At 42.0% G+C, this 12,454-nt stretch overlaps 1 protein-coding gene across 3 annotated transcripts in view; it reads left to right on the top strand.

Annotated features, from left to right (window-relative positions):
* Nucleotides 1–8,414, top strand: part of LOC122650220 (testis-expressed protein 2-like) — a 54,154-nt gene extending 45,740 nt beyond the window's left edge. For 2 of the 3 annotated variants that reach the window (XM_043843566.1, XM_043843564.1), the window contains exons 5-8: nucleotides 4,375–4,469; nucleotides 4,873–5,067; nucleotides 7,551–8,140; nucleotides 8,209–8,414. In XM_043843566.1, coding sequence (XP_043699501.1) covers nucleotides 4,375–4,469; nucleotides 4,873–5,067; nucleotides 7,551–8,132 — 872 coding nt within the window. In that variant the 3' untranslated portion in view covers nucleotides 8,133–8,140; nucleotides 8,209–8,414. Of the gene's footprint in view, nucleotides 1–4,374; nucleotides 4,470–4,872; nucleotides 5,068–7,550; nucleotides 8,147–8,208 lie in introns of all 3 variants that reach the window. The other variant, XM_043843565.1, reaches the window with a different exon arrangement.
* The last annotated feature ends 4,040 nt before the right edge of the window (nucleotides 8,415–12,454 follow it).

The following is a 12,454-nucleotide window of genomic DNA, read 5'->3' as shown; positions in this document are numbered from 1 at the left end:
TCCTAACCGGCCCTCCACCAATTTGGTATCAGAGCCGAATCCATCCCCATCAATCTCTCTTTCCTCTCTAAACCCGTTATTGTTTCCCTTTTATTCCCTAAGTAAACTCACCCAGCTGTACCAAACTCCCTTCTCGGTTACCCTTTTTTTTAAAAATCCCTGCTACTCTCTCAGACACTTACCCTTGTCCTTTGAACTCCACTGAAACCCCAACCTGCAGCAACCCTAACCTTCCTGACACCCCATCTTCCCTTTCCCATCTTCGTCTCTGCAACAGCGAACCAAAAGAAAAAAAAAAAGAAGAGCAGAGAGGGTGAGAGGCATCAAACCAGAGAAAAAAAAAAAGAAAAAAGAGCAGAAGATAGAAGAAGAGAGAGACAGAGAATCAATCAAAAGAAAAGAAAAAGGACGATCATACCTGATTTCTTGCGGTTCTGGTTCGACGTTCCATTGGTCAGGTCGATTCCATCACCACCAGCTTGATTGGTCAGCGAATCGCTTCCTCCCTCAAAGTCGGAAGGCCCCTCTTCCTCCCCTCTCAAGTTGCAGTCTCCTCTGCCATTCCAGCCTCCAAAGGTTGAAGGCGACCCAAACTCTCAGTCGCGATAACTCTTTCTTTCCCTTTTAAACCCACTTTTCCCATAATACCCTCACTTTATTCTTTATTTTATTTAGGTCTTATTTCCAGAATTACCCCCCCTTCTTTATATAATTCTGTTTTGTTCTTCTTTCCTGTATCGATTCTTCTTTTAATTCCTTTTTTTTTTTTTTTTTATCTTCCCATTATACCTTTCTAATGACCCTTTACTCCACCTTATCCTTATTTTAGCCTTAATTCCTAGTTTGTCCTCCATCTTTAATTCTTAAGCTTATCTCATCCTTCCTTATTCTGATGTCCCAATAGCCCTTAGAGATTCTATTTATTTACGGCATAGCCGAATCTGTTTACATCATGGAGGTTGATCGATACGATTTACTCCTTTCGATTAGTGATGGGTTTCGAAAACTGTAGTCAGAACATTCTAATTTGATGACAGGTTTCCAAGAGCTTGCCGAAAGTAATGACACCTTCTATGATAAGGTGTCAAGCATGATACAATCTGCAGAAGGCGGATCAGATGTGGAAGAAAATGTGGACAACGAAAGCAACGATCTAATTGAAGTACACATTCCAATCAGGATTGAAGTTGAAGAATTGATTGACGATCTGATTTCAGTTGTGAAATCCCACAAACAGATTCCCATCAAAGAGATGTCGTTTGCTAACGACCATCAGAAGATCGTGACGGTTGATCATGAGATACGCTGGATCATAGCCTCATCAAAGCCAATGTTTGTGGATACCGATCAAGTGGTACTGATTCTCTCATTTTACAAAAATCGTGGGCGAGTTTTTCTCAACACTGGGGGAATCGATGCAAGTGCACTCCCATGGATCAACCCAAATCCATTTGAGAACCCAAACCAAGATGAACCGGATCCCAACTTTGTTCTGGTTTAGTAGGATATTTAGGATTTATTTTGTTAGTTTTAAGATATGTAATCTTTTATTTTGGGTAGCTATTACTCTATTAGACACGTAGGGAAAATTCTAATTTGAGTTTTATTGAGTCTCTATGTTTATTAGTCTTAAGTTTTAGGAAGTAATTAGGAGTCTTTGTTTTTTGGGTTTCAATGGGGAGTTGATTTGATAATGAAAAGATGAGTTGAGTATTTGGGTTGAAGCTGTGTGGCTGTGTGGCTGTGCGTGTGCACTCTTCTTCTCCTCTCTCTCCCCCCCCCCCCCCTTTCTTCTTCCTATGTGATCCCTTCTCTCCCCTGCAACTCTGATATTCTTCTCCTCCTAACCAGCCCTCCACTATCTGATTTTCAGTGATCTTGTCTTTCAGTTATTTGAACATCTCCATCATAGTAGCCATCAGATCAGATGGACCTGGAGACCCAGAAGAGTGGTTCCCTGCCATGCTCTGTTACCACTTAATATAGGACAGATTTGAAAACTTCAAACAATCCCAGAAACAAGGATCTTAGATCAGGGAATGAATCAAACTTATGAGATACCCAGGTTGTAATAAGGCTGATGGGTTAAGGGTATGAAGCAGAACAGAAGAAAACCAGAATATTAGGTTAGGATACATAATCGGTTACAGAGGTAGTAAAATAACACAGATAACCGGTTTAGGGGGTTGGGACAGAACAAGGATCTATGGATATAGGTCTGAAACAAGGTAGAAGTCAATATCAAAGGTCTCTATGCAATCAGCTGATTAAATCCTTCCTACAGATTTCATAAACAAGGCTGAAATTGCAGGAATCGATCTCAGGGACTGGTTGAGGGAGAAAGGGTGATAACAGCAGATCCAATGGTCCAATGGACCAGAAAATTGGGTTGAATGGTCCTCTCACAGGAGGTGAAGTTCGACCAGAAGATGGGAGAAAGCTGATGGTAGGTTTGGGCTGGGGACTGAGGTTATGGAATTAGAAAGTAAGGGACAAAATTAGAAACTAACCAGAGTTGAAGTCAGAACATGCAACAGTGCAGATCGATTGTTGAAGGCAACCTTCTAACAGCTTTAGAGCAACATAGGGATGAAGAACACAAGTAGATATCAGCCTCCCGGGCTTCCCAGCGCAAGAAGTCGACTGGATCAAACACCAGCCCCTTCCTCCTTAGATCACACACGAAGGAATCTCCAAACAGCAGCAGGGGTTGAAGTAAAAATCATGGACTATCTTGTGCCCCCTTAGGTTGCTTTATAAATTAATATAAAGAAGCAGCAAGGGACCAAAATTAGAAGGTTCCCAAACATAGGAAGTTTCCAATCGATCCCCCCTTGCTTGGAGTACAAGGCACTATGAGTTAGAAACTGATGTGAAGTAACTAACTACTGACAATTACTAATAGTAAAAGTAAAAAAGTAAAAGTAACTTACATCAACTAGACCACTACTTAAATTGAACCCACCAGTTCTTACAAGGACATAAGAAATTAAAACAAAACAAAACAACCCAACCCAAGGCAAAATCGTGGCTGCTAGGCAGCAGCCTTGTTCTTTCTTGAATACAACTTCAGATCTGCATCAGTGTGTCTTAAGAACAGTGTGCCATGTGTGATGGCTGTATCAGATGCAGGATTGTGTCAGAGGTAGATCTGTTAGATCATGGGATACAAAGATGCACTAATAGGGATTGATCAACAGGATTTGGCTATATGTACACACTATACATAATGATTTGTTACAATTTCCAACTGAGGAAATGATTTAATGATCTAGAATCTAGATGCATTCACTTTTTGTGTCAAAAGCTGTGAGCATTATACAACAAAGGCATGCACTTGTGCACTTGAAAGTTGGGTAGATTCTGTGGTGGAATTGAAGGTATTGGTACTTAGTCGGGGGAGAGGGGGGATGAGGGATGAAAGTTGTCACGGCGACTTAGGCAACCAAGGTGTTGGAGGGGGGGAGGGGCTAGGCGACAAGGCGCCTGCCTAGGCACCCTAGGTGTGCAGTTTATGACTATATGTAATATAGACATGATGCTTGTATGCAACATAGACGCCATATTACTGCAATATGATGTAACTATGCTAGTAATGACCTAATATGAGAAAACTAACATATAATAAACAAAGCATAGGATATAATATAAGCATATTCATCAACATACAAAACATTAAACATAAATCAGCATAAACTCGTGAAGTGTCAACTAGGCATGTTGCCGCCTTCCCAAGAAAGAGCCTGGACGCCAGGGCGTCGACGCCTTGACAACTATGCTCTTATTTACTCGTCTTAACTGAATTTGGTAATTGATTGCTTTTACACCATCTTGTTTAACAGGGGAAGCTCAGTATTCAGTTGTCTTTCATACTCATACAGCTTTCTTGCTGTATGTTCAGTTTTTGTGTTGCCATCTTTAATTCTTGGTTCATTGATTAAAAGAGACCCTTCATGTGAAATAGTCTAAAATAAAAGCTTTATAGAATTCTCTTAACTAGTAGACATAAGGAGTTATATTTTATTCTAAACATACTAAAATATTACAAGGAAATAAAATCAAATTTTAGGTATTGCTGTCATGATAATAACATTACTTTGGAAGTTTGGATTATTGTCTGATCTTCACATGCTCCAGCACTAAGAAAGCCAGGTGTAAACCTTTCATACCTTTTGAAACAACACATCCAACCAAGATAGCTCATTATCACCTTGGGATGGTGGTTGTGAATGCATTTTGTTATTTTGATGAGAAACAATGGATTTGCTTATTTATTTAGACACAACCACCAAATACTTTAGCCAAAGTATGATTGCACAAATGTTTCATTTGTTAGTGATGCTTTTTTATGAACTTTACATTGTTTCCCATCAGATGGTTTGAAAAACTCCAAGGGCACTAGTTGGACATCAACTTATGTATCAAGATGGAAGTCTATTTTGAATTCTGTTGCTAACCAAGTTTCACAGGTTAGTAAATATTCTCTATGTTGATGATCATTCACTGGTCGCTGACTTCATATTGAACTTTTTTTAGCCATCAAATTTTTATCCCAGTGTGGATCAAATTTTGTGGATTTTTCTTTTGGAAATATTCAGATTTTCTGAAACAATACCCTTGGTTTTTTTTTTTTTTGGGCATCATTCAGCAGCAGAACCAACAAAATCATCATTATGTCATTGTCATTTTCAGGCCATTGCTACCATTACTCTCTTTATCATATTATCATCAGATCATCATTGGTTTTTTTTTTTTTTTTGTTCTTATTTTTTTTTTTTGGGGGGGGTGGGGGTGGGGGTGGGGTGGGTGGGCGCAGAATTTCAAAATACAAACTTATATATGTTTTTTCTTTTTCTTCCGTTGGAAATGCAGGTGCCCCTTTCCTTGGCAATAAAGGTTGCATCGGTCCGAGGAACATTAAGGCTACATTTTAAACCGCCACCTTCTGATCAGCTATGGTTTGGATTTACATCAATGCCTGATGTGGATTTCAATCTGGCGTCTGCTGTGGGAGACCACAAAATTACAAGTGGACAAATTGCCTTGCTCTTAGGCAATCGGTTTAAGGTCAGGGAATGATCCTCTTCTCCAATGATTTTTTAGAGAAACTGTTGTGCAGACTGGTCCAACAAGTAGAAGGGTGACAGGCCAATCCAATCCAATCTATCTATGACATAGGGATCCTCTGGATTTGCCATGCCTTCATTGTCCTAATCCATTTAACCCTATGTGTAGATCCCTAATATATTTCAATCCCTATGCCCCACCTTTTGGGCCACGGATTCCTCTCCAATCACTTGAAAGTATGGGTGAAACAAAGCAGAGAAGGGGAGGGTGTTGTGTGGGACCCGCTGGACCCTGCAGCTCTCCTCTCTTTTTTGTTTCATCAGTACCTTCACGTGACTGGAGAGGGGCCACACCCACCTTTTGTTGGATTCTCCAACAATCTATTAACCATGGCAACTTTAAGCCCAGATTTTGATTTTGTAAAGGATCAAGTTAATGTTAGGACAACTTTAAGGGCATGGTTGAACCTTACAAAGGGTTTGGCAATGGTGGCCTTGCAATCACAACCTGTGTTTGCATGGGTCTGGGCCTGAAAATTTTAACTTTGTCCTTTATGTGAAGCCCATGCCAGTCGCGGCCTGGCCCAATATTATATACTATGTACATAATTACTTTAATGTATCTTATTATGAGTAAATATATGTGATCAGAGATGAAACTTGGGCTGGAACAGCACTTGGTCTGATTGGCTCACCCTGAAATAAGCCTATTTTCTGGCCTGAACTGAGATGGAAATATAAGCTTTGCATTGTTCATCTGCATATATGTGATAGTTTCATGTATATAAATGATGCATAATTGATATGTACATATATTTATGGGAGGGGAGTTCCGTAACGCCTGCATCTTGAATTTCCTTCATCATGCCAACCTGTATTGCCACATGGCAGTTCAGTTTAGCCCAAATTTGGGGGACATGTGCACATCATCACCTATCATGGCTGAGTTTCCAGACCAAAATTATGTACCCATGTGTTATTATAAAGGTGCAAAACAAGTTTGTAAAGTCTAATAAAGTGAACATGAACTCAACAGGAACTGCTGAAAGATCAAGGGAAAAAGCCCTGACATGGTGGGTCACATGATTGAAATATGTCACCAAAATTAATTGGTGGCCTATCACAGGTCCCAAGACCATTCAACAGTTAGCCTACCATATCTCCTATTCACATGGCGAAAAAATGTTAGGCATGACAGAAAGGGACACAGAAATGGGTTCCACGGAAGTATTTTCCCTATATTTATGTCATAGATAGTAATACTTCCAATTAAAACCTAAAAATGAAAAAATTCCAGCCCAACCCAATTGCCATAGTGAACTACTTGACCTGAGCCCAGCCCTAAACTGGCCTATTCACTTCCTTATTTATGATATGCACAGATAATCTACTGTTGTATTGCATATTTTAATGTAGGGGAAGGCTTCCCCATGCCTGCCTGCATGGGAGGAATCTCCCACGCTACACCAATGGCAGTGTGCTGAATGTTTTTGTGTCAATAGTGTGCCCACAATGGTCAGGGAGGAGAGAAAAATAATTAAAAAAATTCTCTGTGAAAGGTTGTATGTCAGCATGGGGATCTTTCCCTTTAATGTATATACAAAACAAGCTATTGTTTTGCATTTGATTTGGACACAAAATATCTTCATTTGCAAGTAAACAGGCCGATAGAAACCAAACTAGTTTACTTACTTGAAAGAATGTTGTAATAAATATAAGTAGCAAATATACTCTTCATGGGAGCTTCTTACTTTTGCCTGGGGCAATATTAGGCATGAAGTTCGGGCCCAGGCCTGGTAGGGGCCCTTACACCCCATGCTAGGCCCCGCCCAAGTGAGAAATTACCACTTCTGCAGCCTTACCTATAAACAACTATGTTTATGGGAAAAATATCCCAACACGCCAGTAACCCGAAGTATATCAGCATGCCCTGTGTATTTTGCCATGTGGAAGAGTGATTTGGCAAATCTGACTGTTGCTTGTTTAGGAAATAATGTGAATTGACCGAGATTCAATATAGCCTCTCATACGTAGGCATACCATCCCATGTATGTGCATGCATCCTATTGTAGTCCCTGATTTTTTCAATACCTTACATTGCCATTTAACGATCTCAGATCGAACTGAAATTTGACATGGAATAGAGGACTTTGGGTCCATCTGTACACAGAATTTCAGCCCCACTTGACTACCACATGGTAGTTATTGCAGGGCATGTAGTTCTACTTCCAGGTGAGGCCTTGTGGAGCCCCTGCTCATTTGTTTTACAATATTACAAGTGCCCATCTTTTTAATGACTCAACAGACAGTACCAAATGGTTATAATGATCTTGATCTTGGGTGGACTGATTTAACTTATCCCAGTGCATTAGAAACCCTTATTACATTTTGAATTTGTTTTCATTAACAAAAGCTTTTTTTTTTTTTTTGGCAAATGTTGTTGGAAAAGGTAATGAACTTTGTTTGACATTAGAATTTCCACAGGTGGCAATTCGTGAAACTCTAGTACTTCCAAACTGTGAAAGTATATGCATCCCATGGATGTTAGCAGAAAAGGATGATTGGGTCCCAAGAAAGATAGCTCCATTCATATGGCTTCGTCACGAAGCTGCTAGTGAACCTACGGTACGAGAAGCACCTGGGAACCCATCCGGCGACACTAGCGGGGAGCTTGTAGCTAGCGGCAGGGGAAGAAAACAGAACACCTGTAGCACACAAGATGAGCATGAGAAGAGTAAGAATGTCATTCCTGTTCACCAGACAATTTATGAATCATCATCTGAGTCGGCATCATCCCAAACTGAAATATTTCCATCAAGTTCCAGCAATCAATCCACCTGCAGTCGGTCACTGCAAGAGTTGAGCACCCCACTATTAAGGAATGAGCCACAGGAGAGTTGCATTCAGAGAGGAGCAGTGATAGGGAATGAGGAACATAGGAAAATAGGGAAAAGAGAAAGGATGATGGGATTGGGGAAGAAGATGGGGGAAATGATTGAAGAAAAAAGACGTCACATTGAAGAGAAAAGCAGACACATTGTTGAGAAGATGCGGGCGCCATCATAGTAGATAAAGCACAGCTAGTTTACACTTGAATCTGGTGAAATTTTCCACCCCCCCCCTCCCCAAAAAAAAAAAAAAGAACTGGTGGAATTGGGTGCACACTGTTGACTAAAATAGTTGCAGGGTGTTTGGTATTTTGTACTACTGCTCAGATTGTAGGAGCTGCTACTTGGCTGAAGTTGATTGTAGTCTTTAAACCTTTCTTTAAGATAGATATGTTGTACAGGTAACAATGATTAGATCTTGTATTCATATTGATTCAATCAATGCTATTCTTGTAGCGAACAAGAGCGAATGGGGTTTACCAAGGAGGGGGGGGGGGGGGGGGGAGCAGGTGAAGGATAACTAACATTTCTCAATCTTTCAGAAAGCTTACATCCTTCCAATTTTAGGGCAGCAGGGGCTTATTTTACACTGAGTTAGGTACCCACTTCAACTCCTCATAAGCCTTTTTCCCAACAAAGTCTGAACGAATAATGTGTACAAGATAACTATAATTTACAATGTTATTTATTCAATCTAATTGAGGGTTAATTTTAGATAGAGGTAGAGTTTCCAAACATCAGACTGGAATCGCTTGACTTGCTGAAGAAATAGTTATTAAAGTTGGCATGATTGCACGGATGTTGTGGACTAAATTGTTGTTTGCCATGCTGTTTATCAAAGGTGTCACACCCCGATTTCATGACAATGGGAAATATGATGGGAAAGCCCCCACATCCCAAGCTATTAGGCAGGATTGACACCCCTTGCTGTGACATGTACATTAACCCGGCTTTTTATTAGGGAAATAAGAAGAGAGTAGAGACTAGCGGAAGGATTTTCACATAAAGACCAACATAAATAAGGAAGTCTAAGTGATACCTATAAGTAATATAAAGGGTTCAGTCATTTAACAACAAAAGTACGAATAAGAGATAAAGGCCAACCTTCCCCTGGTAGACGCGTTTTTCAGGTGCGCTGGCGCGACTCGTATTGGTATCAGAGCCAGCGCTCGTTGGGGGTGTGATATGTGGCAAAGGTGGGTAACCTTTAGTCCCACATCGCTCAGCGAGGATAGCACTCTGTGCTTATATGTGGTTGCCAACCTTCCCCTGGTAGACGCGTTTTTCAGGTGCGCTGGCGCGACTCGTATTGGTATCAGAGCCAGCGCTCGTTGGGGGTGTGATATGTGGCAAAGGTGCGATACCGGAAGATAGGAGAAGGTAACGTGCAAATTATTATTACAATCATCCACGGGTTCCTAAGTACCAAATAATCGAACCAAGTTCAGTACCCAAGCCCAAACTAGAAACCCTCCTGAGTGCAATCATCACAAAGATAATCCGACGTCGGTTCTACATTCGGCTGAGCGCCCCAAGCCGCTTAGTCCTCGCCCGAGGGCGCCCTCGAATCACCTCTAACAGTATCAGCAACTCCTGTATCCAAATCTAAAAAAAAAGGTTCCCGAGGGATGAGCTTACAAAGCCCAGCGAGCGATCGAACCAATCACAGTACATAAAATAGATACATCATCAAAGCATGCTAAAATACGTTCACCACACTTGATGCATGAATGTCCTTAACTGATACCGTTTCCCCTAACAATGAGACTCTAAGTCAGGTCAAGTACTACAGTAACACAGGGAGCATCATCGGCCAACGGTACCATAAACGAATGGCAAATAATGGTGCCATAACGGATGACAATAACGGTGCCATAAACGGATGACAAATAACGGTGTCATAACGTGTGGTATTCCGACCATGTCAACCCCATGTTACCTAGGAAACCCGTGAGATCGGACTCGCTCACCGAGATTGTCCGCGAGCCCCTAATACAAACCTTGTCCTGGCGTCACCGAAGTACGACGATGACTTCACGGTGGGCTACCCCGAAATGTGGTCGGGACCCATGGGTTTGCCCGAACACCTACACCCTTATCGGAAGGGTCGTAGTACTGGGTTCATCCCCTCCTAGCCAACTGACAACTACAGAATGCAATGATAATGATTATAATTCTACACATTGCGAGTGTGATCCGGAGGTTGAGTCCGTAGTGCCTAATTCGGAGGTCACTACCTTCTCATTTTTTGACTTACACCCACACCAAAGTAACAATATGACGGGTGTGTTACAGAGATAACGGTTGGCTAGTTACACCCGAATCAATTCCACAATCCATCATAATAAAGAATTATAAATAAAGCATCTTATATTCTACACCCCCCATAATAGCATGATTAATTTGTAAAGTCTACTATTCATACATGAATAAACCCTCCCCCATTCATTACGCATAACACAGGAAAGATAGTCATGCTCATGATGCCTAATTAATTCAACATGCATAACTAACTAGATGCCAAATGAAAAACACTCCATAAAATAGTTCAAGTATTCAATCCACTCACGGAGTACCACTCATAGGGGAAATAAGGACCTCCGTGCAATGTACGTCCCTCCCTCACGCGTACGTCAGCCTATCATGCCATAATAACAAGGTGTAATGTGTGAGAGGTGGCCCCAACAAGGTCCCAAGGCTGGAACCAACCAAAACAGAGCATTTTGGCCTTGGCGGATGATGTACTGTGATGTCTGGCGGATCATGCATCATCCGCCACTGCAGCATCCGCCAAAGTTCGAGAGAGTTTTCTTCAGCTCCAATGGCTCCCAAATTGGGGCCAGAGTTTAGGGGTCTGTTAGGGACAGTAAGGGGGGTACTGAGGGATCCAAATGGAGCCATTAGATCAGTGGTTACGACACTGGTTTGTGCCCAATAGGTTGGAGCTTTATTCAAGCTCCCAACATCCATGGAAGTGGTGCCCATTGGAGGTTTCCAAGCTATCTAAACTAATAGTTGCGGGATTGGCCCCTCCTTGAGCATTAATTGGCTCAAATAGATAGTAATTAGTGGGCTAGGTCCTTAGAAATGAAAAGCCCCTTGATAGGAGCATGGATTGGGCACCCCTACATGGATTCCCCATAGATTTTCATAGAAATAAGGTGGAAGAGATGGCTTACAATGAGTTCTATGCAAGAGCAGCAAGGAGAGAAGTCCCTAAGCTAAGCTTGAGCTCCAAAACAGCCTCTCTACGGACTCCTACTCCATTGGTGAGTGATGGGCTGCTTGAGGAAGGGAGGTGAGCTCAAGAATGACTCCAATGGGGATGGAGGCCTCCCTCTCTATCTCTTTCTCCTCCTTTCTTCCTCCTTCTCTCACCCAAGTTTGCTCTCCACGTTTTTAGCTCTCTCTCAAGGGCTGGAGATGAGTGGAAATGAACGAGAATAGGGTTTGCTTGGTTTATATAAGTGGTCTAAGTCTTGTTTGGCTTGGGGTTGAGTTTGAGACTCAAAAATGGGTTTGCCTTTAAGGTGTAGCCCAAGTGATCCCAAGGTTCATGATTAGTAGCCCATGGTGAACCTTGAGGTCCCAAATACCTAGGCTTAGGCTAAGCCTTGGGTTAAGGCAATGTGAACCAAGCAGCCAACAGCCTCACAGAGACAATCTCGCATCTTGGCGGATCATGGGCTGGCGGCTCATGCATGATCCACCAGTTCCCTGCTGCATGATCCGCCAGTCCCAGACTTGGTAGTTCAGGCCCCCAATATGCCTAGGCTTCTAGGGTGGGTCCCGATGACTGAGGGGATATTAAGGGTCACACCTATGGGTCGGCACCCCATTTACCCGAGGGGTATAATTGGGACTCGACAAGGAGAACAGTACATACCTTCATCCCTCATTCGGGAGGGGTGGTCCCGGGGGAAGGTTGACGTACGCGGAGTCATCAACGAACCTTCCATGATCCCTATCGAGAAACCTCTCATCGACAGGCTCACCACTCGACATGTCGAAGATCTTAAAGGTTGGCTTCACGGTAATGTTCCAGAGGCCACCAACATAATAGAGTTCCGCCCCTACACAAAGGTTTAAGTTAGTTATGACTTAGTTACAGGTGTAACAAAAGGCCACCAAGAACATAATAGAGAAACAAAAATTTCCATCTTGCTGTTGATTTTCATCTTTGAGTGCTCCTTCCACAAATACACAAGCATAGAGAATAAATATGGGAAAAAGAACATTGCTTGGTTGTGCGCCGTTACGCCTAGACACAGGGTTGACAAAATAACCATCTTACCCTCCATGTTGAATGCCCGGCACGTGCTCCCATTGGCCCCCACGCTGACGTAGGGGTCACGTGACAAAGCAGCGTTCTCTCTCTCTCTCTCTCTCTCTCTCTCTCTCTCTCTATATATATATATATATATATATATATATATATATATATATATATATATATATATATAAAACAAGGGAAAAGGCTCTCTGAGCCTAAGATGTACA

Source organism: Telopea speciosissima, chromosome 2 (assembly GCF_018873765.1).
Source record: "Telopea speciosissima isolate NSW1024214 ecotype Mountain lineage chromosome 2, Tspe_v1, whole genome shotgun sequence".
In the NCBI taxonomy this organism is placed as follows: domain Eukaryota; kingdom Viridiplantae; phylum Streptophyta; class Magnoliopsida; order Proteales; family Proteaceae; genus Telopea; species Telopea speciosissima.
This window is presented reverse-complemented; position numbering and strand designations above follow the sequence as displayed.